This window comes from Nuphar pumila, chromosome 4, assembly GCF_984573655.1.
Source record: "Nuphar pumila chromosome 4, dmNupPumi1.hap1.1, whole genome shotgun sequence".
NCBI lineage: Eukaryota > Viridiplantae > Streptophyta > Magnoliopsida > Nymphaeales > Nymphaeaceae > Nuphar > Nuphar pumila.
Window position 1 is genome coordinate 121,584,606 of NC_143252.1, and position 27,308 is coordinate 121,611,913.

Below are 27,308 nucleotides of genomic sequence, written 5' to 3' on the forward strand. Positions count from 1 at the left end.
CTATGTCACGTGGACTCTTTTAAAGGGTCGATGCACCTGCGTCACGTGTCGTGGGTGCTGGTGTGGCACCCAGTACGACTATTTTAAAAATTAGCCACACCTGGTGTGGTCAAACTTTTTTGGGTGCGGTGAATCGCACCCAGGGTTATAAGTGCACAAAAATGGAGTCTTCGGTCAAAAATTTTTATGTTAGGGAAAATTTCTCCTCCTCTTTCTCTCTCTCTCCTTCTCCTCCTCCTCCTCTTTCTCTCTCACTCCGCCTTCCTTCTTCTCCTCTCCAAATTTTAACAAGGGTTGAACCCAAGGTCGGCTCTCATGGTTGTTGGGTTCAACAGGGCAAAACCCAGCAACCATAGGTTCTGCTCTGTTGAACCCTGGTTTGTTGAATTCAGCAGAACCTAAACCCAAACCTGCTAGTTTATGTTCCTGGGTTCAACATGGGTTCGGCAGAGCGGAACCCAGGATTGTTGGGTTCGGCTCTACCGAACCGATGCTTGGGTCCAACAGAACTGAATCTAGGCTTGTTGGGTTTAGCTCCCCATACCTGGGTTCAGAACAACCGAACCCAGGGTTGTTGGGTTCAGCTTAGCTGAACCTAGTGTTGCTATGTTCGGATCTACTGAACCCAAAGCTGGGTTCGACAAAACCTGGACCCGAATATGGGTTCAACAGAATAGAAACCTTGACTTGGGTTCAAAAGAATTGAACCCAGGCTTGTTGGACCCAATGTGGGTTTAGCAAGAATTTTATTTTAATAAAATGTTATGTTTTTTGTTTTAAGAATGAAAATAGTAGACAAAGGAAAAGGACTCTCAAACAAAGATAAAGGAATTGTGTTATCTTCATCTATACGTGCAAATTCGACCACTAATGCTAGTGTTGCTGGTAGTGGTAGTAGTAGTATTGGTTCTCATTATTTAGTTGTATCATGTGATGATGGGCCACTAATGGACACATGTGGGGAGACTTAGAAATGTTGAAGGTGGTGGTGGAAATATCATATTTCGGTGCAATCTTTGTGAAGTTTTGATAGGTCTTACTCAAGGAGTGAAGGCTTATTTGTTGAAGATATCACGACATGCGATTTTTAGATGTAAAAGAATTGATGAGACAATACAAAAAATACAAGATGAATTGAATCTTGTGCAATCAATATACCCTAAGTCATCAAGAAGATGCTAAAAAAAATGTTTGTAGGAGGTAAAATATGAATACAAGCATCATTCAATACACATGAAAATGAGATGTATAAAAAGGAAGATTTTTTTTTTAGTTCACTTCGCTTTAATGCTGCTAGAAATCTTTATTGAAAGGATTTGGTTACTTCTTTAAAAAATTGTAACTTGAGAGGCTATGAACCTTCAGAAAAAAATACGAACAATTCTTGCAGAAGAGAGGGTAAATGTTGAGAAGTTGATAAAAATTAAGAAATTTTCATGGAAACAAAACGGAGTTTTTATTGTTTCTGATGGGTGGACGGATATTCAAAGTCGTCAACTAATTAATTATATTGCTTCTTCACTTAGTGGACCAATATTCTTGAAAACAGTTGATGCATCTGGAGAATATAAAAATGTTGAGTACTTGAAGGGGTTGTTTTTATACAAGTGATAAAAGAAGTGGGCGATGCAAAAGTTGTACAAATCATTACAGACAATGCTTCATTTTGTAGAAATGTGGCATTGAGTTTGGAGAATGAGTATCCTCACAATTTTGGACTCCTTTTATAGCACACAGCAACCCAAAAGAGAAAGAAGATTCCAATGCATATGATTTATGTTCTTGGATGAAGATATTGAAAAAAAATTGTTAAGAAATATTAAAAATTTTGTTGTCAACCACCATCATGTTAATATCATATTTAATAGGCATTCTAATCTAAAATTATTAAAGGTTGTTGAAACATGTTTTGCATCCATCATGAACAATCATGAAAGTCCTGAATACTTTGACTAGCATCGTGACTGATGATAACTGGACATTCTATCGTGTTGATGATGTTGCCAAGGCCGAAGAAATTAAGAAATGTATTATTGATGATGAATTTTGGGATCGAGTCATTTACTTTCTTGAATTTACACAACCTATTTGAAAAATGTTAAGAGAAGTTGGCAAGGATGAGTTCATACTTCACAACGCTTATGAAATGTGAGATAATATGATTGAAAAAATTTAAGTTGCAGTTTTCAAGCATGAGAAAAAAGAGAAATTAAGATAATATGATTGACTTGCTTGATTGGCATGCAATATGTTTGACTTGACTTGTACTTTGTTACTAGTAGTTAATTTGATTCATTGCATGAATTTATGCATGATGAATTGATAATATAATAATTGTTTTATGGTATGATAATTATTTTTATTTCATTAGTAACGCTAACTTAAAACTGTTATAGTATATATATATATATATATACCCTCCCCGCACCACCGCAGCTAGGTTTTTTTAAAGTGCTGCATCGCCACACCCGCATCTGCACCTATGTGACATAGTAAAAAACACTATGATGTTGAAATCAATTAATTTATCTGATGTTATAAAAGATGACAATTTTGTGTTTAAACTGTTAGACAGTAATGTTGATATGGCGGAACAACATGATGAATAGACTGAACCATGTGCAAGACAATCCGAAGTTAATGGAACAGTAACAATGTACAATCATGCAGCTCTCATTTTGAACTCATGATTATGTATTGGCCAACTGCAAAGAAAAATGCATATTGAGGGATAGGCTAATGCTGATTTTGCTAAAAGAGTTGAAGCACAAAGAGGGTCATGAACCGCATAGACTTTGCAATGGAGAGTCGGAGACTAGATAGACCATAGTAAAAGCATTCAAAAAGGTGAATTCTGTTTCATACATGAAGGTACGATTAGTGTGAAGCATAAGATAGCAAAATCTGGACCATGTGAAGCAGAAGTGAATTTGGGATCAGATGGACTAACCAAATGCATAAACATTGCACTCAGCCATCTATTTATTGAATCCCAAGTTTCAGTAATAGGCCCAATTTCTCAAAGAACCCAAAATACAATCAATTGATCAAGAGTTTACACAAAACATACAAGATCAAAGATCGAAAAAGTGCTTAACATATATTCAGATGTAATGGAAAAGAATATATTTAGATAAGGCATTGTCATCTACAGCCAATAAACATGATTCATGTGATAATTAACATACATAGTCATATTAGATTAGCGCAATCATTCACTACATGTATATTTTTACTTTTTGCTTGTGTTTTTTTCTAAATAGCTGAATGCATATGACCGAGTTTGCGGTAAGTAGAGATGGGAACTTTTAACCAACAGCACTCTTCATTTTAATTTTACTGCTATTTTATAATCTTGATTTTGTAAGCTATATTTAATAGAATAATTATATATAGCCTAATAGAAAAATTAATATATTAAAGAGTCCATGCGAAATGCACAAATCACCTAGTATAAAATTGCTTAATTTTCTTAACTTCATGCATAACTTGAAACTTGAGATGTGAGAGAGTTCAAAATATCCAGTCCAAACACGCACATGCACACACAGACCCACACACACACACGTGTACCAATGTTATTAAAAACGCACCTCAAGGCGCAAAAAGCGTGTCTCGCCTCAAGGCGAGGGGCTTTTTGCCTTGAGGCGCACATACAAAGCGCAAAAGGCTCGAGGTGTGCGCCTCATACGCCTTGAGGCGCACACCTCAGGGTGAGGCACGCCTCAAGCCAAGGCGTATACGCTTCTAATTTTTTGGTCAAATGAGGGTCAAAGCCCCCATTTGACCAGAAATTAGGGGTTTTCACGCAGCTTTACAAAGGTATTTTCACGCTCCTCCTTCGCCTGCTCGATCTCCAGCTCGCGCTTCCCTCTCCTCTCCTACTCGTGCTTCCCTCTCCTTACCCACGTTGCCACCACTGAGCCGGCTCGCTCTCCCTCTCTCGGAGGTCAGGTGTGCTCTTTGCCCCCTCTCTCTCAATCGTTGATGCTCTTCCCCCTTTCAACGAGTGTCTGTGAAAATCAGCAACTCTGCAACTGTTGTGCTGTAAGCGTGCTATCACAGGCATGTCTAGTGCAGCGTCCCATCAACTTTAGATGAGTGTGGATGCTTTTAGCAGGTCCAGCCCACGTGTGAGTTCTTGCAGACCATTCGTTGCAACATTTGATGGATTTTGCAGCCCACGCGTGACCTCTACTTTCGATGGTAGAGGCCAACCTGATGCCATTCATCCATGCGATGAACAACATCCCATATAGTGTCTGTTGAAAAACCTTAGCTGGTTTCTTTTTTTGTTTCCTGATTTGTTTTTATATTGTTGAAATGAGTGTCGTTTGCATTTCATTTATAATGAATGGTTTTTATTAGCATGTGCAAACAGTAAATTGCTGTATTGTTCTACTTTCTGTTCCCTTGTTGTCTTTGTATTAGCATTTTATTTTCATTGGATGTTCCCTTGTTGAAAAAAACAAAAATCTGTTCATTGGATGCTCTCTTGTTGCATTAAATTATATTGTGCTATGTCTTTATCCTCTTTCCTCCTTATACAGTATAATCTAAATGGTCTTTAAGATTCAGAATATTTGTTTGGACATTGATATCACGTTTGGATGTTATTTATTGTTTGAATGAAAATCATTCTAAGGTGTTGTCAAATGACCTGAATTTTCTTCATAGATCACAATATTAATGACATGATATACTTTTAATATTGATTTTCACTTGTCAGATTTTAATATTGATTTTTGCATAGATGCAATGTTCTCAATAGATGTTTTTTTTAGCTCTGTTTTTTTTCTGCAAATGCGGCAAGAGATCATTTTAATTGAAGAGAATTTTGGTTTCTAATGTTTACATTTTCGAATTATGACATGGTATTGTTAATACTAAGATGCATTTCGTTGTTAATGGTAATTTTTTATTTAATGAATGCCCATGTTTTATTTTTTAGATACTTACATAGATTGTTGCATTAATGTTACTTTTACATGTTAATCTCATATTTTTCAGTATTTATTTACATGTTAAACTCATATTTTTTCAGTATTTATTTGAGATTTATTATTTCTTGTTGGTTGTTGCTTCATCAATAAAGAATTTTTTATTTATTTATAACTTTAGATATTTTTTATAGTTTTTTTAAGTTTAATTTTTGTTTTTTTTTTAGGCTTACGCTTTACGCCTCGCCTCAGATTTTGGTGGAGCGCCTAGCTACGCCTCAACGCTTTTCACAACACTGGTGTGTACTAAAGGAAGGTGTCTTAATCAACCTATCATAACTTGATGTCAATAATCTTCTTCTGAAGGAAAGATAAACTTCGATTAAAAAAGTTAACAAAAGTCACCCAAAGTAAGGAAGCAGATTACAAAATAAACAAGCAGAACATTAAGAATACAAAGAACAGTCAGTTCTATATCCTAGTCTGGTTGGATAGATCCGTGATATATCAGACCCTTAGCATTTATCTCTAGCATAACCTCCCATGTATGATACTTAAATCCTCGGTCTCCCCTTTAAGGTCCCTTTTGTTTCTCTCACACCAATTCATCCACCAAGCCAGAAAGATACACCATCCCTGAACCTGTTTCCATTTTTCACATTCAATCCTGGTCCATGGTGCAATATATATATATATATATATAGAACCTAACATCCCAGCAATGAAAAGGTCAATCCCCAGGCAAGGCAATTGAAGAACATGGGCAAAGGAACTGAATGACCAAAAAAGGTGCCATGCAGTTTCCTCACTGTCATCAGACATGTAGCAGCAGCTAGCCAAACTGAATCCACACAGTTTGATATGATCATGCATCGGAGCTCAATCTACAGATAGCAGCCATGCAAAAGCTAATGCTCTCTGATCAGGGTGAGGTCCCCAATTGTTCTTCTTGGGAAAGGGGCAATTGCAGTCAACAGCATAGGCAATAGAGAGGAAAGGGCAGGCCAGAGTTACTCTACCAAGAGAAAAAAAAAGAATGATGATAAGCGCAATGATGATAAGGAGAAAGCGAACTTCAATATACAGTAGCCTATGTCACACGGACTCTTCTAACAGGGCACTGCACCCGCACCCAGACGGCTGCGACACTTGGACATAGCTTCCTTCCTATTAGGTGAAGTCAACCACACCGAGGTCCATTTCTATCCAAAAGTAGATTCAGTTAACCCTAATCAAGTCCATTTTTGTCTATATTATATATATAAATACATAAATGCACACAAATACACATAGTGTTAACTTAAAACTGTTAAAAAGTGTGTGTGTGTGTGTGTGTGTGTGTATATATATATATCCTCCTCGTCTATGTCACAGGGACTCTCCAACTAGGTGCTGCACCCGCGTCTCACCCGCACCCGATGCGGTCAACCTGACCCTGGGTGCAGTCAACGCACCCAGGGTCATTTATATCCAACTTTTGGATTTTATATATATATATATATATATATATAATTTTTTATATTTTTGCCGCACCCCCGCACCCAAGTTTTTTGAAAGTGCCGCACCCGCACCCATGTGACATAGCTCCTCGCACCCCCGCACCCAAGTTTAAGTGCTGCATCGCCGCATCCGCACCCGTACCTATGTGACATAGACACTAGCATTTTATTACTATGGTGGTCATATAGAAATGTACTGGTTGTCACAAGCTTTTATTCTTTATGTGCCAAAAAAAAAGATCTTAGCCAATAAACAGTTCATCAACTCAAGGGTTTCTATTTTTCCAACAATGGAAACAAAGATGATAAACAGTTCAGCAAAGTGTTAAGCATGTACATCATCCAAGTGGCACAGGGAGCTCAAAACAATACAATCATGATAACAAAGCTCATAACATGCAAATCAAAACAAAGGGACACTGAAGGAAAATGGTAAAAATCACCAAAGGACCCTATACAAATACCGTGATTAGAAAAGGGAATCTTGGACAACAAGAAGACTTGCATTTGTCAAAAGAATATATTATACACTAAAAAGAAAATAACTGGAACAAAAAAGTACCTATAAGGAGACTGATACCAGATTTTGAAGCATGCACAACCAAATGGTTCTAATAGTTCTGAATCTCTGATGGATCTGAAGAACCTGCTTGCTTTGTACTGCAGTAACAGTTGCACAAAAGGGTCATGACAATTCAAGGCATGCTAGATGACAGCAGAGGAATACAATTTGCACAGAACGGAAGGACAGTACAGCCTGAACTTCTGATGTCAAATGTCAACTATGTAAGTCCCACACAAAATCTATTTAAATCCTACATGGAGAAAGGATGAGTTTTGATTTTTTTTAAAGTGGATACCATAGATATCAAAGAGCCAAACAGGTCTGTAGTCCAAAAATAATCCAAGATCAGAAGCTACTGATATGGTGAGCACCCAATGAAAAAACATTGACACAGCTCACATAACTCGGCAGCAGCATCACCAGCTTGCACAGAAAAAATAAAACCAATGCAGTTTCACAATAGCAACAGCGCAACTGATTGCAAGATGAAGCTAATGGTGTTCATTGATGTATAACTCTTTACAAACTGAATTGAATAAATACCATATCAGTTCAACCAGTGAACCATTTGCAAAGCTCACAACAAAAAACTGCAGATACATGAAAAGAAAGATTTTGCATAAATTGTTCTGGCAACAGTTGAACCAGCCTAAATTTGATCATAATTGATGAACCATGTTTCCCGTTTGAATTACATCCACATTTTCACGTTTGGATTGGCATCGGCATGCTTAACAGACGAATGGAAGATAGAGAGACTTGAATTCTGAATATGCATATCTTGATTTCATATATAACAAAAATCTTTCACCCTTCAGGTCGGAGTCATAAACCATCGCTCAGTTAACATAAACAATTTTTTGAGATGTACTTGATACTGTTACCAAGTGTTAATGATAGCAATATACATATATAATTTCATACAAAATCAATATGCATTCAGTTCACTGGGTAGGCTTGAATTGGATGGCCAAGATAACAAGGCACCTCTAATCAATAATAATAGCTTGCCCTTAACCATCAAAAGCCAAGTTTCTCGCTAAACATAAGCACTAGTTGGTATGATGCAGGACAAAACATTCTAAAACCTTCAGTTCTTTTCAGTGCAATTACAGAAACCATGCCCCCACAGGACTTCTATAAAACAAGCCCAGACAAAATTATCATGACCATGTACATCTAAGAATGACACTATCATGGTCACCTCATCAGTCCATATATGAGGGCAAGTAAATCCCCATCTTTGCTTTATATTCAGAGATATCAAATCAGCAAATTACCTTTAGAGTGGATTTGTGTTCCAGATCTGCTGGTATGAAAAGCAAAGAACTTTCCCCTCGCCTCACACCAATTGTCTCTTGCAAACACAATTTGGAGATTAAAAGAGAATATATTGGAAGAAAAAAGAACAAGAATGTAAAATATATCAAATATATCCATTAATTGAATGTCTACCAGGTTTTCAAGAACAATTTTACAATGTGTCAAAGAAAACATGTTACATACAAAGGCTGTTTTCACACCTCATCATGCAAGCTGCATTACGCATTTTAATGACCTTTGGAGCTGAAGGACACAAAAAGACCTGCAACATAGTTCACTAGAAGGAAGAGAGGAAAGATAATATCTCATTTATATTATGCTTGCAAAAATCTAGAGTTAGCGATCAGACGACATTGCACAGAAGTTGTTGCAACTTCGCATGGATATGCAGGCATCTCCTTTTCTTATTCAGGGCAATGGTCCTATCACTGTGCATTATCTCACCTCAATAAACTCTTTTGGGTGCAGTGGTTGCATCATACTGAATAATGGGGGCTGAAGGGCTTCCAATTTGACACTAATATCCCAGCTAGCCAAACAAATTAGCCACACCCAAGAACTCTCCCTGCTGCAACTCTTTCTTCAGTAACTCTTCTAATGGATCCGGACTCTACATGACTCTACGCAACAGCCTGAGATGAGGGGTAAAAAGTCAAAACAAGCTCATTCAAATAGAAAGAAAAATAACATATTCAAAAGAGTGGATTCAACAAGCATTACATCAAAGATAACGCAAAAACAATGACATGATAGTCACTTCAAAACTTGCTATATGCAAACATTAGTACCTGTCGTGAGCATGATGAGCAGGAAACGTTGGCATAAAATCTTTGGACTTGGGGGGAGGAAACTCATGGAACCATTCATGCTTCAGAGCATCCTCTGCCGTTATCCGCTGCAATTACATAAGAGGAAATTATAGATCTTGAATGTGTTTAACCTACTGCTCAGACAGAGAGAAGAGTCAAACAGGATTGCTTCAGAGATCTCACTCTATTAATTACCTTTTCAGGGTCATAAGTAAGAAGCTTGTTCAGCAGATCAAATCCAGCATCTGAAAGTGCCGGATTTCCAGAGAAAGAAGTGGCAGTGAAGTTTGGGAACTTCTCACGGAGCTTATTATACCTGAAACAGCACATCAGTAAATACTGTTAAGGAATTGGCAAACATATCACCAAACTGGAAATACCACCATGACAAGCAAGAAATCCTCACTACAATCACCCATTTTCCTGGGCAAACAGTATTGATGACAAGGAAAAAAATCAGAATATGACAGAATTCAACAGATTAAACATGCAATAAAACATGCCATTTATTGTCATTTAACATATCTATGCTATAATTTAAATGCGGAAAAACAAATAGCTACTTACGGTTGTTTGACGAAGTTGCACTTGACACCCAGCAATTTGGCATAGCCGGGCCATATTTTTTCATTTGGTGTGCCTAATATCCTGAATATCTGCATATGGGAAAGATCGGGGTTTAATTTCAACTCGCAAAGTCAAAAAACACAAACACAAGAGCAAATAAAAATAAGACAAAACAAAATAAACATAGGCAGAAGTTATTACTTTGTCAAGCTGGTCGATTTCAGTTTTTCCGGAGAATAATGGTTCTTTAGCCAAAAGTTCAGCCATTATACATCCCAAAGACCACATATCAATAGCTGTTGAGTATAGCTTCGCTCCTAGTAGTAGTTCTGGGGCCCTATAATCATAAACAACAATAGAGATTACCAGAATGATGGATGAGGAAGATGGGGCTTTTATTTGTAAAGATAGAGCACATGAGCATAAGCTTACAACAAAAGTCCTATGTTGCTCCAGTTTACTTTAGAGTTCCAAGCACAAGGTCCAGTAGATACAAGAGAAAATGTTCAAGATATGCAACTGTTATATAACCTATAAACAATGTCAGTGTTACTTCAATTTACTCCCGTGCTTTATGGTCGTGCACCCTTATATATTGTTATTAATGAAAATGACACAAGAATAGTTAGATCCTTGTCGCATGAACACTGTCCATTTGGCATAGCCTATGGCCAATTAACAGAAGGTATCTTAATTTTGCCTGAGAAGGGCATCAGACCCATGGGAGAAGAGTTGAAGACTCAATAAGTATAATAGGCTGTATATATAAAGGATTTGAGTCGTCTAATGTGTTGAATAGACACCGAGGAGATCATGAAGGAATTACTAAATGAATATGGTGAAAAAGACTTGTTTGCTTTCTTCCAGAAAACATCACATTAGAAACATGTATGTGCCATGGCATGTGCTACCCATTCATGCATTGAAGAATGCCAACTCTGGCACTCTCACATCTTTGAGGCATTAGCATTGCAAGCATCAAACCACGAAAGAGGCATGTTCTATAATAATAACAACAGAAGCATAAACAATTCTAAACCATTAAAATGAATCATACCAATCATAAGCAAGCAAAAACAAGGCGATGACGTGATTTTAGATCTATTCACACTTCACAAATACCCATTATTTAGAAAGGTGAAGTAGATAAAGTTAATAATAAAGAACTAAGCACTGGTTCTAGCTAATTTCAACTATATCATCAAGTAGGTTTAGTTAGCCCAAGTCATAAGGCCTTGCAACCCCCAGACATACATAGGCACAGGCACCTACCAGTTGAGTAGGGCCAGGGGGATGTTGGGGTGTGTTTTGGGAATATAAGGGATAGAAACGATCATTTGTACCAGAGAATCACTGGTATCACATCCAATACAAAAGGTTAAAAAGGTATTATACTTGGCACGAATATCATTATTAGTGTACACTAAACAAATTAGTCTACATATTGATGCTTGGGAAACAGATGACAGAGAAATGATTGCACAAGCAAGGAAACAATTAGATCTGAATTGGCCAAGCTGTAAGCATAGTGAGAGGAGTCCTTTTTTATTACCTTTCTTTTCTTGGACAAGAAGAAAGGGCTAGTCCCTATTATTTTCCCTTTCTTTTTTGTCTTCTTTTGCTTAAAAGGCAAGGATAGGAACCAGTTGCTGTCATCTGATGCTTCTTACAGCTAAAGAAAATTTGAAAATAAATTGACATCCAAAGAGAGTGTTTCAGAATTCCACCAAGCTGACATAACAAGCACCTAGACAACTTAGCCTCTAGATGCCTCTTAATTTAAAAAAAAAAAGTGAGAGAATGTATCCCCTGTATCATCTTAACACCAACTACGTGTGATTCTGTCTTCTGCCCACGCTTTTGCAGCCAGGTTACTCAAATTGTTGCTAAGGGTGACATCCAGATTCATTGTAATAATAAATCACTGCTAAAGGCTTCCATTAACTTTTTGTTTAAAGCAAAATTGAATAACGTTTCAAAGCCATATATGTCTATAGAGATGTGGATTTTGGCAAACAAAAAGTTGAAAAAAATCATATTCTTAACGGCATGCAGAAACAAACATGGTAAAAAGGCAAATTTTGCCACAAACAAAAGAGACTTGCCTCTGCAAGCACTGTTATCAGTATCATATTGTATTGTATGAACGATATGTTGTATCATAGTATCGGTGAACCCATGTATCAATATAGTTGTGATTACCGGGCTTTATCAGCCTGTATTGTAAGATACAGAGATGTATTGTACTGTAACATATGATACACCCAGTCCCATATGAGTCTATAGGGTTTTCTTCTCTTACCTACTTGAGAGAAAAAGGTAACAAAATGTAACCGAAGAATAAGAACACAAAAATAAGTGACGACTGAAGTAAAAATATACCTGTACCAAAGAGTGACCACCAGTTGGGTGTACGCTCTCAGTGGGCTACCATACTGGCGAGCCAACCCAAAATCACATATCTTCAGCTCCCCACGATTATTTAGTAGAAGATTTGACGTCTTCAAATCCCTAAGTAATTAAAAGGGTGCATTTGATCACAACAGAATACAAAAAGAAATATTAAGCACAAAAAATAACTATGGTAGAACGTACCAGAACTTGATACATGAAAGATTATGGAATACCTGTGGAGCACCCAGTTATCATGGAGATACTTAACACCCTTTAAAAGCTGCAACATGAGGCACTTGACTTCACTAATACTAAAAGGTTGCTTCATCGTCTCCATCAATCCCTTAAGGTCGTGGTCCATGTACTCCATCACCATGAAAATGCTATCAAGGCTGCTTCCAACGACGACTTCCTTAACATCGACTATGGAGGGATGATGAAACGACAAAAGGATATTTATTTCCCTCAAAGAAGTCAGTGGAAATCCTTCCCTTTCATTCACCATCTTCACCTTCTTCAAAGCCACAATCTCCCCAGTCTTCTTATCTCTGGCTCTATACACCACACCATATGTGCCCTCATCTATCCTGTTTAGTCTATCAAACTCGTCCACGCACCTACATCCCTGTAACATATTGATCTTCCTAGGTATGGACGTTTCTACAGAGGCAACAGATATATGATTCTTATCACCATCATCATCAACATCACCATCACCATCGGTACCAGACTCCAACCCCGAATTCCTTCCCTCACTCCTTCCATCAACCACATGATCCACTCCATCTATTTCCATTCGGTCATTTGCATCTGATGCATTTCCCTGCTCATCGCCATTATCCACTTCTTTCGGTTCATTACTACTAATTCGCACATTCCGACCCCGTTCCTCATCTGAACCAGTTACCAACTTCTCTTGGACGCCGTCCACACGTTCTTCCCCGAGCTCACCAAGCTCAGGACTCAAATCCGCCTCTTCTTCCGTGATTTCCTCACTCTTCCTCTTCACCACACGTTCCTCATCGTACGCATCTTCACCATCAAAATTGTTGTCAGATGCCCATCTCGAAGCCGAAAGAACCCTAGTCGGTGCATAATCATCATCCTCGTCTTCATTATTATGAGAAGGAGACGGCTTTTCCACTGAACCCTGCTCAGTGTTGTGCTCAAAATTATCCACAGAGCCCTTCTCACCCCTCGGCAGGCTCACCAAATCCACTGCATAAGATATCGGCGGCAGCTTCTCCTCCATATCCCGAATAATCGGAGAATACTTCCGCTTCTTGATTTGTACGCTACAGGGTTTCGGCGATAATGAAACCTTCGCCTCTATCTTCTGAACCTCACAGCCCGGCCCACTGCCCTCGCTCCCGCTCGAGAGCTCTCCAGGCTCCCGATCAGCCTTCATATCCGAACCTCGGCTGCCGAGCGACGACGAAGACGAAGACAGAACCGAGGAACGGTTCCACAAAGGGACATAATCCTGCTCCTTGTGGCCAACCCTACCGTTCTCCAACCCACGAGCCGCTCGATCGCGATTCTTCCCTCCTCCATCCGACGAACCGCGACTCCGGCTGCGCTCTCGATCTCGGTGCCGGAGCCGATCCCTCCCGTAGTACCGCTGGCTCTCATGTCTGGTCCCTTCCATCACGAACCCCAGTGTGAGAAAAAGCACGAAATCGAGAGACAATAACCGCCAAAAAAACTGAGAACCAGTAAATACCAGGAAATAATAGAAACCCTAGAGAAAAACACAACGGGATAGCAAGGAGGAAAACCCTTAAATCTAGGAAACCCTAGGAGAAGCGAACAAAGATAACGATAAAGAAAAAGGGAAAGCCCTAAATCTGAGATGCCCTAGAGGAGAACGAGATACAGAGGGACGAAGGGTGGCCGGAAGGAAACCCGAAAAATCTCCTCTCTCACTGAAACAGCGGCGCGGCGCTCGCGCGCGAGAGAGAGAGACAGGAAAATCTCTAGATGGCGGCGAGTCGCGACGAATGAAGCCGGCCGGCGATAATATTATTTTTTATTAAATTATAAATTACGTAAGTGCTTTCACGTCGCAGCGAACGATACGCCCATAAGTTTTGAACTCGAGACGTTACCGTCAACCTTATAATGTATCCGAGCCAACCCTACTAACGACCAAAGTCCTTGTGAGCAGAGTTGCATTTGTGCATAATTTTTTTTGTTGGATAATGTAAGGAACAATTAATCCCTTTTTACCAAAAAAAAATGACAAAGTAAAAAACCTCATCATCAATGGCTGCCTCCAGTTGGTAAAACCCGGCTCACTTTCTGTTGGATCATTCTGATTTACTTTTTCACTTGAATGCGAAAGTGAATCTGATTTGTATAAGCAGTCTAACATAAAAACTTAAGCTGTGAAAAAGTGAATCAAATCAGTCACTTTTTAATTTATTTGAGATTCAAAATCACATGAAACCTATGTGATTTTGAATCTCGAGCAAATTAGAAAGTGTTTCTAAGTCATATTTTTTGAAAGAAGCAGCCTAACATTCTCTTAGTTTCGATCTTATGGTAAATGATGCCACTAATGAGTTTTGAACTTGTGATGTCCCCACAACTTGTGGCATTCTCAAGTAGCCCTATCAAATGAGAAGCGCCCTTGTGGGTAACGTTTGTGCATAATTAGTAACACGTAAAAAGACAAATTCTAATTAAATAATAAATACACGATTTAAAAAGATTTTGTTTATAGACAAATATTAACTTTTTTACTTAGGGTTTATAAACCCAACAGTGAATTACATCATTTTCTTTAACTAATGTGATTTATATATTTATTTACTAATGAGCTTTTGAATCATGTTTTTTCAGTGTATGTGGGATTTTTTTAGGGTTAAAAAACAAAAAAATAAAATAAAAACATAACTATATTATTAGAGATAATAAAAAACACTCACCTAAACTTATGATCAATTAATTTAAACCCCATGTTTTAACCATTTAATTTAGGTTATAACTAACCCATGTTGAGTTTACAGGATAAATTTACTAATTTACCTTCAAACATTTTTTTAAGTTTCTCTATGTTTGCAACTCTTCCCTACTAACTCAACTAAAAAACATCTCTCTCTCTCTCTCATGGAGTTCTTTAGTTTGAAGAAAATGAACTTTATTTTGTGTATGCATTTCTAATGTTTTTCTTTCTTCTTTTTAACTTTGTGCTTTTTTTCATTTTCCTACTGATATTGCTGGTGCGTGCCAATTCTATTCTTAATACGGTATCTTTTGTAATGAATTGTACAAAAATATTAGTCTATCTGTTGATAGTGAAACAAAAGTGGTGAATATATATGGAGAAAAGAAGTAGCTGGATTGCTTTGGCAAATAAAGTTGAAGGTTTAGATTTATACTAGTGGAATACATGTGCTTTGCACGAGAGAGAGAGAGAGAGAGAGAGTTAATTATTATTGAGTGATGGATCAAAAGTTGGAGTCTGTTGGAGGTGTTTGGACATTTTGTTCATTGTTTCTATCCCATTAAATGTTAGTTTTGCTTGGACACATGGGACAGGTAAACCTTCAAATCTCATTAGTTTTTATTTGATTTCATTTTTTATTTTTTTTATGCAAGAAAGTGGATTTCATGTTTGAATTGAAATTGTTACATCAGAAATCATTCTATCTTCATATAAAAATAAACCAACTTTTCACCTTTTGAAAGTGTGTGTTTGTCAACCGATAAGTTGTTATTGCACCCTTATTTGATCCCATAAATGGACGAGGGATTCAATCATCTCTTAGTTCATTCTTATAAGTTGAACCACAAACAAAAAAAACAAGCACCTAACTAAATATACAATTTCTAATAATCAATTGTTATTCATCTAAACTTGGTTGAGCTTTTATTGAAAAAACTAAATTAACCTTCCTCTATCAACTAGAGCAAATCCATATTTATGAGGAAACAAACATGTTCACTACTAAAAGAGGGTTCTTCAATCCCAAAGTTAATTCAACAATCTTTTACGGATATTGCATATTTTTATGGTATACTTATTTTCAGTAATTAAATGAATTGAGTGAAGTGCATGTGTAATTTCGAGCATGGTTCTTATAAAATACTTCATGCACTAAAATTTCTCATTTTGATAATTTTCAGATGGTGCTTCAAGCAAGTGATAATTTTCATGAATTTTCTACAATTAGTGCCCACATATCTTTCTTTAATCTATAATGTAAAAGCGACAAAAAGTCAGCACCCAAAATATACTAAATTCTTCTGTAACATTGTTGACAACTTTAAAAAAACATCAACTCCAATAAGAAAAAGCCAAGTTCACTAAACAATACCGTGATAATTAGATTTTGAAGATAGTGATATCTGGTTAATAAGAATTGAAGTCCAATCCATGCAAGCGAATTGTAAATTATTAATGTCAGGTGCAGCAAGTTCAAGTGTCTATGCACTATAAACATAAGATATACTTGCCAACAATTATCAAATTTATTTGATGTTAGGGAGAATTAAAAAAATTATAGTGATTGAGTACATACTGACTAAAGAAATGTATCGACTTTCAATTATTATACATGTGCAAAGTTAGCTAACAATGCCCCTCCTGGAGCTCTCTCTTCATATGCTAGTTATTCGTCATCTTCTGCTGATTTAGTTAAGTGAATTATAGTTGTTTTTAGGGATGGGATATCCATGCGTTCTATCTACCATATAAGCCCTTCAAATTCAAACGATTGTAGGTTGGGTGCATCAATCTCCAGCGATACCCAGTAATGGCAATCAACGATTTTCGAGTCTAGAGTTCCTAATGGACTTCCACTAATTCTTATATCATTGAAACTTATTTCAAAATAGTTATCACAGTGTTCTAAACTTAAATCTTCTAGCAGTAAACAATGGTGGACCAAGTAGTTGATCGAATTCTTGCTGATATTTTGATGTTGCGTAGAGCTATGATTTTTTAGTAAACCAAAATCCTTGCAATCCGATAGCTGAGTGAATTTGTCTACATTAATATCGAAATTGATGTTCATATCCAATTCAAGAGAAGTGAGACCTTTCATAGAGAATATGTGGTAGATCCACCTTTCAACATCATTGATCTGTTGTTGTCTTGGAAAGAAGTGTAGCTTCAGCTTCCATAGTTCGTAATTGATTTGAAAGCAACAGTCTACCATGCGAACAAAATGCCTTTGGACATTGTTTGAGAATTCATGTTCTTCTTCCCATGTTAATGACTGCTTTGAAGGCATCGCCTTGATGTAAGGTTTATTAAAAGCAATCTCATCTAACTCTTGGTGTGACATAGAAATCCATAAGTGAAGCCATCTAGTTGAACAAACATCTGTCTTTTACAGAGTATTCTTGGTTCCATGATCGTCTGCAGAGAGAATGGGTTTGCTTCTAAATGAGGAGAGAGAGAGACAGCCCATTAGCTATGATGACATGTTGATATATATATATATATATATATAGCAACTACGGCTGGATTTCTTGGTTAGTGCATTGGTGACTCGGTAGGTTCTTCTTGGTCGACAACCCTTGCTAGTTAAAAAATAGGGTAATCTCGTTATTACCTTATGGATCCCAAATTGTGAAAAGAACAAAAAATGGTTTTTGTTCAAAAATTTTAATTTTGGATATAAAGTCAAATTTGAATTTGAGAGTTTGTGAAATCCACTATTCAAATTGTGCACCTTTCCTTCATTATTTAGCAGGGATTAGCCACACAAAGACCTTGAAATCTTCAACACAGGCACCTCGTACGTAGGTCCTAAGAAAAAAAAAAGGCAAGATTGATGGTGTAAGCAACCAAGGCTCGGAAAAAAACTAGAAACAAACACAATATGCACAGGTTAAAAAATTATATATTTGTAAAATAAATGAAATAAAATTGAAAATAAAATCAAATCTCACATTGGACTTAGGTAGCCCTTTTCTACATTGATGGCGAACGTAATGGAACTCGAGCAACACTCTAGCTAATTGTGGGCTCCGAAGGTGGGTAAGATAGGGGATCTAGATCCTAGGATAGGCTGAGTGAGCTTATCTAGGCTGAGGGACTAGCTCTAGTTGTGTAGAGATTTTGGAAGAGTGTAGGTACAACTAGATCTCATAGTCCAAATTTTTTAAGGGGGGTTGAGCCCCTATTTATAGTTGTTTCTGTCGGATTTGGACACAATTCTCATAAATCTAGGATTCATAGATCTTGATCCATCCAAAGTTGTCATGACAGGGCCGTATTGGTTATGGTTTGAAAGGGGTTTTTTGATTGGTCAAGGGTCCTTTTAGCCTAAATTTAATGATTAGATAGGCTATATAGGACTTAATTTGTTTAGGATTAGGGAATGTCTCATTTTTAGTTTTTAAGGGGATAAGGATAAGAATTGAGAGGTTTCTTTTTCAAATGGCACACATTTTTAGAGCAAATCAACTACTAACGACAATTTGGGTCATTAAAAAGTGTTGACGACACATCAGAAGTGCTAATGATACAAACAAAAGTGCTAATGACACATACAAAAGTTCTAACAACATCAGAAGTGCTAACAACAATTCACCATTTTTTGACCCTCCCACTGACACATGAAAAAAAAAAACTAACGACACATAAAAAACTCATAATGGTAATCCATGTATCGTCAGCATTTTGCTAATGATATATGGATTGTTATTAGCAAAAAAAAACTTAATAGATTAACTTATTTTGGCCATAACTTCCTATCTAGATGTTCTTTTGAGAAGATTTTTGATGTGTTAAAAAAATAACATCATCTATTTTAATCTATATTTTAAGTAAAAAAACAAAATTTTATAGTTTTGATGGTGAAAAATGCACTCAAATTGGGTCATACCTGAAAAACAAGATTGTTACTCAATAAGTGACTTCTTTTTATTATAACGTTCTACTTCGATGTTGTATGACCTGATTTTTTTAAAGCTAAGATCCTACAGTCGTGTTCATCATTTGGAGAAAAATCTTGAAGATCCATTTTGGAGGTCAATAATGAAGATGATTTTTAAATAGCTTCAAAATGGGTAGAAAATACTAGATTTTAGCATATGACTCCTGACATGAAATGATTGGGTCAAAAATTGAGCATCTAGAGATGCCCCTTTTTGTTTTCGTGCCTGCAAATCTTGATTGATAACAAAAAATAGATGCACCAGTTTTGAGAGACAAAAGATTGGCTCTGACACAACTTTTTGAAGTAGTCCCATGAAAAAACAATGACATGATGATGGATCATGTGTTTTGTAGCTAAAGGCATGTACGTAGCTTAAGACGATGATCTCTTTGTGATGCCTGTGTATATAGGCAGAGAGGTCTTATTGAGCGAGGTTGAACCAAAGACTAAGTCAATGCCTTGGTTCACATGAGAGTTTTTTCTTGAACTTAGTATGATGAGCCTGAAGTCTTTGCTAAACAAGGTCAAACAAAAGATGAATCACGAAACAAGTGCCTTGCCACGTAAGGTTGCACAAAAGATGACTGACAAGTTTTTCAAAAGAGAGAGACTTCTTCGAAAAGGCATGAACAAAGACAAACTTTTGGAAAAAACATATAGATAAGACAAAGATATTTGGAATGACATATTTGAATTCATATGCATTTTTAGAGCGAAAGGTTGATAGGAATGGTTGTGTGTAGGTCAATGGGGTATGAGACTGCTCCATCAGTCCGTGAGACATCCTATGAGCCTAATGTTCATCTATATATAGGATGATCCTAAGATAGGATTGGGTATATTTTTTTTCTAATACGAGAATTGAGTTTTCAAGAGCTATGTCAGCTGCAAGAAAGCTAGTTAGTAACATGCAAAAAAATACATATGATATGACATGCTAATGCATGATAAAATGTTTTAATTTAACCCATTTCGATAAAGGTGATTATAAAGCAAGTTCTTAAGTCAAAATTGTTGATAGTTGAAAGATCAATTTTTTTGAGAAAGCAATGTGAAAGATACTTAACATTAACTTGTTCCAAGTCAATATTGTCATCTTTGATACACAATAATTATGTTGACAAAATGCATTTTCATATGTTTCTCACTCTCTGACTTAATGATGAGTCGTTCAAGGTAGGAGGGTACTGTTGATGACCAACAATCGGTTTTAAGAAGAAGTAAGAACCTTGTTTCACACGAGGGTCTCCCACACATAATGAGCAGTGATCCAAGGTGGGAGGTCTTGTCGATGACGGACCATCATTTTGACGACAGAACAAGCAAGACGAAATACAGTAAGACAAAGACACATTTTTTAAAGATTGACTCAAAATAATAATTCTTGCAAAAGCTATGACAATGATCTATGCATTGTCAAAAATCCAATTTGGATAAAATCAACGAAAGGTCATAAAAATTTATGTCAAAACAAATCTTACTGTAGAATCAACTTAAGACCTTTGCACGTCAAATGAGATGGCTTGAATAATTAGAAGCAATATGAACGCTATTGATAAGACAATCAAATCTTGAAGTTAAAACTTTATAACAAACAAATGATAAGACAAAAATGACATTTATGACTGACAGAGGTGCACGACATAATGGTAAGTGTCATGTTGAGACTTATGAAATGACGATCTAAGTCTAAAAATGATATGCTATTTGTTTCAAAAAAAAGAAACCTCCCCTTGCTAAAATTTTTGAAAACAAATTTTGAAAATAAAAAAATCATATGACTGGATACTTGTCATAGAAAGTGTTGCAAACATGAAAATAGCGCAACTTGCATTACTCCCCAACAATTTGATTTTTTGTCAATGTTGATTTGAGTTCAGTTTCCAAATTTTGTCTATAATCAAAGTCCATAATATAAGCAAGCTCACTCTTCTTCACTAGAATAAATCCTCTCTTTGACTCTTCAAATTTTAAAGCAACTAGTCATATAAGCGCATGTATTATCTCGTGCTTCGATAGCTTCCATTTTATTTCACAAAGCTTGATACTCTCGAAGCTTTCAGATAAGCATGACTTCTTTGCCATTTAGGCTTAAAAATAAGAGCTCCAAGTACATAGAAGCCTAAGGTTTTTTCATTCTAATGTGCTTTAACCTCTTCGCTCAAAGGTTTACATCAAACTTATCCATATTGAATATTTTCAAGTGACCAATCATTTTTCAAAGACTTTAAAATAAATAAATATGACATGAGTTATGGAACTTTAGAAATAATGAGGATAAATGATAATAACAATGGTATTTTTTTTAGGTAAATAGACTTTTTTTTCTTTGAACTTTGAGTATCACGAGGCTCAAAAGGGTTAACAAGAAAAGTTGGATACGACATTCTTGAATATGAGGCTAAAAAATAAGAAGTGGGTAAGGGATCATGGGCATCTCTTACTTGAGATCTTCAACTGCAAAAGAAGCACTTAAACTTTTTGGAGCTTTCTCACTTTTTTTTAGTAATGCTATTTTTTTTCTTAATAATGTTTTTTCTTTTTTTCTTTTGTCACTACCACCAGGACCTAAGACTCGGTGATTGGCTTTAAGGAAACCACTAAGCTTAGGGGATGGCATGACTCCTTTTTTTGTATTTTCTCATATTTTTTTATTTAGCATTTTTCACATTTTTTTTGTGAAAACTTTTCTTCTTCTTGATGGTCCCCTTCATAAAATAAAAGATAATGGCGTCGGATTAGGCCTAAATGGATAGGTTTTGCCTTTACAATGAGATGACTAACTTAGTCTTTCTCAAGGACATTGAAAATAAGACTTCGAGCATAAGGTACCAAAGCATACAACGGATAAGTCAACATGACCGACCAAAGGAAGGGATGAAAAGCCAAGACAAAATGGTAGATAGTCTTGTTATCCTTATGCTTAAAGAGTTTTTTCTCTAAGTGAATCATCATGATCTTAAACCATAGAATATGTGAGTCAACATGCTCTTGTTTGATTCATCCTTTGTCAACATGCCCTTGTATGAATCATCATGATCTTAAACCATCCTTCTATTTCACTGCAAACTTTTTTTATTTTATGTATCCTTTTCATAAAGAGATCTACCTTCAAGTTTTTTCTTCACAATAATGAAAAAAGAAAATGACTACTACTAGCAGGGCAAGGACTGGGATGAAGTGTATGTAAACTTCTCATAAATGCATTGACTTTGGGGCAAAATCCATTCAAATGACAAAAAAATTGTAGTCTCTTTGGATCTTTTTATTTTCAATCTTATTTAGATTTTTTATTTTTTTATTTAGATTTTTTAAATAACTATTTACAAAAGATGATCAGAACAAATTACTCACATTCTCAAAAGATGTGAGAATGATGAATATGTTATTCTAAATTGCAAGGGGTTGAAAGCAAACCTGATTTAGATGGTGCAGTTTTACCTCATATGACTCTCTAACCTAACGTGGATAACAGGGTGTGCTTTGGATCTACCCTGGTAGTAGGCTGGAGATACTGTGAGATTGATCCATGACATTTTTCTCTTGAGGTATCATATGACCTATATTATGATGTTATCCTCTTCCTTTTCAACTTCAATCTTTTAAAAGATTAAAATTTAGACTTTTGCTCCATTGTTGTCTTATATATGGCTCTATAAAATAGTAGATGATTTTGATATTCCATATTATTAGAAATTTCTATTGATCTTTTCGATCTCTTTATTCAACATAGATTTGCTTTGTATAGTGCACATTGTAGGTGACAACTTCACCATATTGAACAAGAGAGGCAAAAGCTTGGATTGAACTTGTAAAAATGTTGGTTCTTCCTTGGATGTTACCCATGGTCTAAGCCGAGATCACAAGATTAAGGAATAACATAAGCATGGGCATGATAATGGTTCATCTTTCTTTGGTACGTTTTGAGCTTACCCGAGGAATCTCATTAGTAGAGCTTTCTTCTTCTTTAAAGAGGCATGGAGAGTTTTATATTTTAATTTCTTCAAGACATAATTTAGATAGTTCATCTGTATCTGTTGAATTAGATGAGTCAAAGTCTTCTATTACATCAGAAAATTCAAAATCTTTGTCTTTAATGGGATTCTTTGACACATCTTCCTCCATAATGAGTGTGCCAAGGGTTGACTCAAGTATAATTGAACCCTCCTTTTTTGAGTCTTAGTAGGATCATCCTCTTCTTGAGCCTTTGCATGGCCTTCTTCTTTATCCTTTATAACGACAACCTAAGTGGATAACTAAGGCGCAATCATTTTTTTTTTAGACTTATCTAGAAGCATTCTTCTCTTTCTCCTTGACTTGAGTTTCACATTTGTAGACTTGACTGCAAGTAGATTATGGTGGTTGAGAGATAACAATGAGGCTCCTTTATTATCAACAAAGTCACTATAGACTTTCGAAATTATGAAAAAAATATCAATATTGGTTCAACCTTGTTAATCATGTGAACTTCCTCAATCTTAATGCAACTTGGTTCCTTTTGAGCCTCTTTTTTTTCCAAGATCAGTTCACATTTGTCAAGGTGGTCTGAAATTATATGCCTGATAATATCTATAAAACTTTGTTGGGTCTCTTCCTTTCAACTAAGGATGATTTGATACTTTGGGCAATTTGAAATTCTTATTTTATAGCAAAAAAATCTAGGACTTGTGACTGAGTATGTTGAATCTTGGTGAACTCTCTATCGCTAGGTCATCTATGATTTTGCTTGAGAGACGTAGACTTCTTCTTTTCTCTTCAAGGAGTTGCACACTAACTTAGATCGTTAGGTGATTCTTTTTTTTTTTAATCTATCATTTTCAGACCTAGTATTAACCAGAATCATATCATATATGACTCTTTTAAGGTTCTATTTCATCCAAAGTGACAACATCAATTAAATCAATAAAGGTCTCACACCTTTGAGTAATCAAAAGGTCCTTAACAGGTTGATTGAAGTTGTTCATGATGAGGGTGATGACATGAGACTCTCGGATTGGGTCCTTCGTGCGATGATACACTAATCTCCATTGGTTGATGAAGTCTTGAGCATCCTCATCCTTCTTCTACCTAAGATCGTAAAGCTGACTCATCATTGACACACCTTAAAGCATAAGCATTCAATGAATAAGTTCATGATGGTATGCAATTGTTTGATACGATGAATATCCAAAATTAAAAACTAAAACATAGTTTCTCCCTCAAGACTCCTTGAGAACCATCAAATTAGGGCATGATCATTCTTCAAACAATTTGAACAAGCATTTAGAAATAGGTAACATGAGTTTGTACTTACTGTTTAGTTGAATTTAACGAGCTTTCGAGAGGTGAGATCCATTGGTTAAGTGTTTGACTCACAACAAAGTCTTTTATCTTATAAGGTCTCCTATGTCCTTTAGTTTCTTTTATATGACGACTCACGTTTCTCAATTCATCTTCTACATTTCAAACTCTTACTTCATAATCATTAGACTGGGATGATGGAGTTCAACCTATTGGGACCACTATCTCTGGCACAATGGCATATCGAGCCTTACTGACAAGGACATTCTGACTTTTTTGTTTCTTAACATGTTTATAATTCCTCAACTTTGCCTCATTCTCTAAAAAATTATGTTGTATCTCTTGGATCATCAATCTAAGTATGACATTAGAGTTTTCCAATTCCTCCAAAATAGATTCCTTTGAGAACTACCCTTTTACCCATGTCCAACAAATCATATTGGGCATTTTCTATCTCATTCTTTGAATTTGCTTCATCCCCACTGTGTTGAATAAAATAATCTCTTCTAGACAAAAAGGTCATCCTCACTCCTTGGAATGAATTCCCTACTAAGAGGGCCTTCTATTCCATGGTACCTCTGAATTTCCTCCCAAGACTCCTAGGTTGATCTTGAGTTGTAGACTCAGTTGTATGTTCATGTCGGGGTTCTTAAAACCCTATCGTAGATCAGATGAGTTAGGGTTCTTAAAAGGATCTGTATTGGAATCCTTTTTCTAAACCATTGGTCTCATATCTAAACTTAAAAAAGAGTCTGCAAAAATCAAACAATAGTCAGATCAATTTTTTTAAAAATCAAGCTTTATAAATCTTCTTGAATGCTCCATGAGATTGCAAGGTTACCTCAATGAGTTCTAATAGGTTGGGGTTCCTTCTTACCAGACCTTTCACTATATACTCGAGCTATGGCTCCTCATACGTGCACGTGAGTTATCGTTCTCCTTGGTACACCACCAATGTACCAAAGTTGATGGCTTCTATTACTAGTGATAACATTCCAAATATAAGACAATTTTTTTTTAAAATCCAATAAAAAAAAACATAGACTTTACAATCAAAGTTCTAAGAGTCTAAGGATAAATTAAGAGAGAACAAACACAATGCAAACAAGGTCTCACACAAAATGTCTGCCTAACTTGTTGAAAGTTATCATATTTTCCTAGGAAAGTCTGTGTGTCAGGATATTTTCAACCAAGTGTTTATAGTTGTATTTAATAAAACTAAAGCAAGTAAATAAAACACAAATTTCTACTTAGAGTATTTACGTATAAAACAAGAAATAAATACCCAAAAACACATACATTGTTTTTTTGGAAAAGGTTTTCAAGAAAAGATAAAAATGACCATTTTCAGGGAAACTAACTTCCTAATTGTAGGATGGATCCAAAAGAGACCTTTACTCAAAAAAATTCTTCAATCCACAAGCAACCAAGAATAGAATAAGAGCTAAGGGTGATGGGATGACAGGATCTTGAGACCTAAAAACCAAATCTGATCCAAAAACAAGAGTTTACTATATTTTCCTAAAATCTAATATCTGTATCAGATCTTGACCTCAATTTTGGACAGGGAAAGGGATTTTGAGAAAACTCTAAAAATAACGGAGAAACTAGACTCAAAGATATTTCTAACGATGCCTCACTTATTAGAAAACAACAAAAGGACAATGTGATACAACTCCAACAACATTCTTAAAACAATAGAAAAACATGTCTTGGGACACCTGTTGTAACTGTTCTAAGCTATTTTCAATCATCATTGCAGAAAATACGAGAAAACAATAAAAATAATAGAAAAGATCGAAAAGTCATGTTTTTAATACCACCAAGATCACCCTAATCTGATGAACGGTTAGAGAGAAATTACTTTTGGAAGACAAATTATTTGGCTATTACAAGACAAATTTCTATCTCAGAGTTGTGACTCATAAATAAAAACACTAAAAAGGTTTACAGTTCATACCCAAAATAGAGAAGGTTTATGTCTTAGCTTTCTAATGAATATAAAAACATCGATTTTTGATGTCAGAACTCTAAGATATGACCTAAGAAACATAAATTGTTCTGCAGTAAATAGTCAGAAAAGTGATTGTATTCTAGATTTTTTGAGACCCTAGAAGCATAATCCAAACTTGCACTGAAGATGAGAACGGTATGGCCAAACGTCTATTTTTTGACTAGCCCTAAAATATAAATTTATGACCTAGGATAAGGAAGATATGACTCTGCCACCAAGGCAGGGTTTAATATGACATAAACAAAAACTTATAATTTTGACCGAGGGTGGATCCAATATCCAAAAATAAAATAAAATAAATACTAACCTCGCAACACAAAATCTCGCAAATGTTGATTTCAAAGTCTGCACAAGCAGTCCCATCGTGATCTTCATTATATGGATCTCAAGTTTTAAAAAGAACAAAAAGAGGAAAATTTTAATTTTATAACCAAATAAGATCTGACTTTGATAGTTTGTGGGGTTCGTTTTTCAAGCTATGTGACTTTCTTCCTCCATTGAGCATGGATCAGTTGCACTAGGAGCTCAAAATCTTCAACACGGGCTTCAGCTTTGTGAGTGCACATACCTCATATGCAGATCCTAAAAAAAAGGAGAGCTTCATGACGTAGGCCACTAAGGCTTAAAAACAAGGTAGAAATAAATACAATATGTGAAGGTTTAACTAAAAGTACTAATGATACATCAAAAGCGGTAATGATATATACAAAAGTGCTAATGATATATCAGAAGTGCTAATGACACATACAAAAATACAAACGATACATCAAAAGTGCTAATGACATACAAAAATGCTAATGACAATTCATCATTTTTTAACCATCCTGTTGACACATGGGAAAACTACAAACGGCACATTAAAAGTTGCTAACAACAATCCATACGTCGTCAGCATTTGCTAACGACATGTGGATTGTTGTTAGCAAAAATATGTCAAAACATGTGTGATAGGTTAACTTGTTTGGTCGTAACTTCTTATCTGAATTTCCTTTTGAGGAGATTTGTGATGTATTGAAAAGCT

The 27,308-nt window shown here is 35.9% G+C and overlaps 2 protein-coding genes across 2 annotated transcripts in view; both read right to left on the minus strand.

Moving 5' to 3' along the window:
• LOC149840853 (lysine histidine transporter 1-like) overlaps positions 1–8,501 on the minus strand; it is a 26,818-nt gene extending 18,317 nt beyond the window's left edge. Inside the window, exons 1-2 of the mRNA XM_090003387.1 lie at positions 8,285–8,501; positions 7,020–7,099 (exon numbers count right to left, since the gene is read on the minus strand). Of these exons, the coding sequence (XP_089859513.1) occupies positions 7,020–7,099; positions 8,285–8,501 (297 nt within the window). The remainder of the gene's footprint in view (positions 1–7,019; positions 7,100–8,284) is intronic.
• Positions 5,296–14,074, minus strand: LOC149840854 (cyclin-dependent kinase G-2-like). Its single transcript, XM_090003386.1, has 10 exons — positions 12,331–14,074; positions 12,086–12,214; positions 9,905–10,040; positions 9,704–9,792; positions 9,332–9,452; positions 9,116–9,222; positions 8,285–8,959; positions 7,002–7,099; positions 5,648–5,955; positions 5,296–5,582 (listed from the first exon to the last, which is right to left on the minus strand). The coding sequence occupies exons 1-7, from the start codon at positions 13,743–13,745 to the stop codon at positions 8,938–8,940; spliced, it is 2,019 nt and encodes a 672-aa protein (XP_089859512.1). The 5' UTR covers positions 13,746–14,074; the 3' UTR covers positions 5,296–5,582; positions 5,648–5,955; positions 7,002–7,099; positions 8,285–8,937.
• Between the last annotated feature and the right edge of the window lie 13,234 nt (positions 14,075–27,308).

What these genes read in the sequence shown, in the direction of transcription:
- LOC149840854 (XM_090003386.1), bottom strand. Translation starts at nt 13,745, where the DNA reads ATGGAAGGGACCAGACATGAGAGCCAGCGGTACTACGGGAGGGATCGG. An exon ending in AAATCGACCAGCTTGACAAA is followed by an intron (nt 9,793 to 9,904) that starts GTAATAACTTCT and finishes TCCCATATGCAG; the next exon opens with ATATTCAGGATATTAGGCAC. An exon ending in TTACTTATGACCCTGAAAAG is followed by an intron (nt 9,223 to 9,331) that starts GTAATTAATAGA and finishes ATGTAATTGCAG; the next exon opens with CGGATAACGGCAGAGGATGC.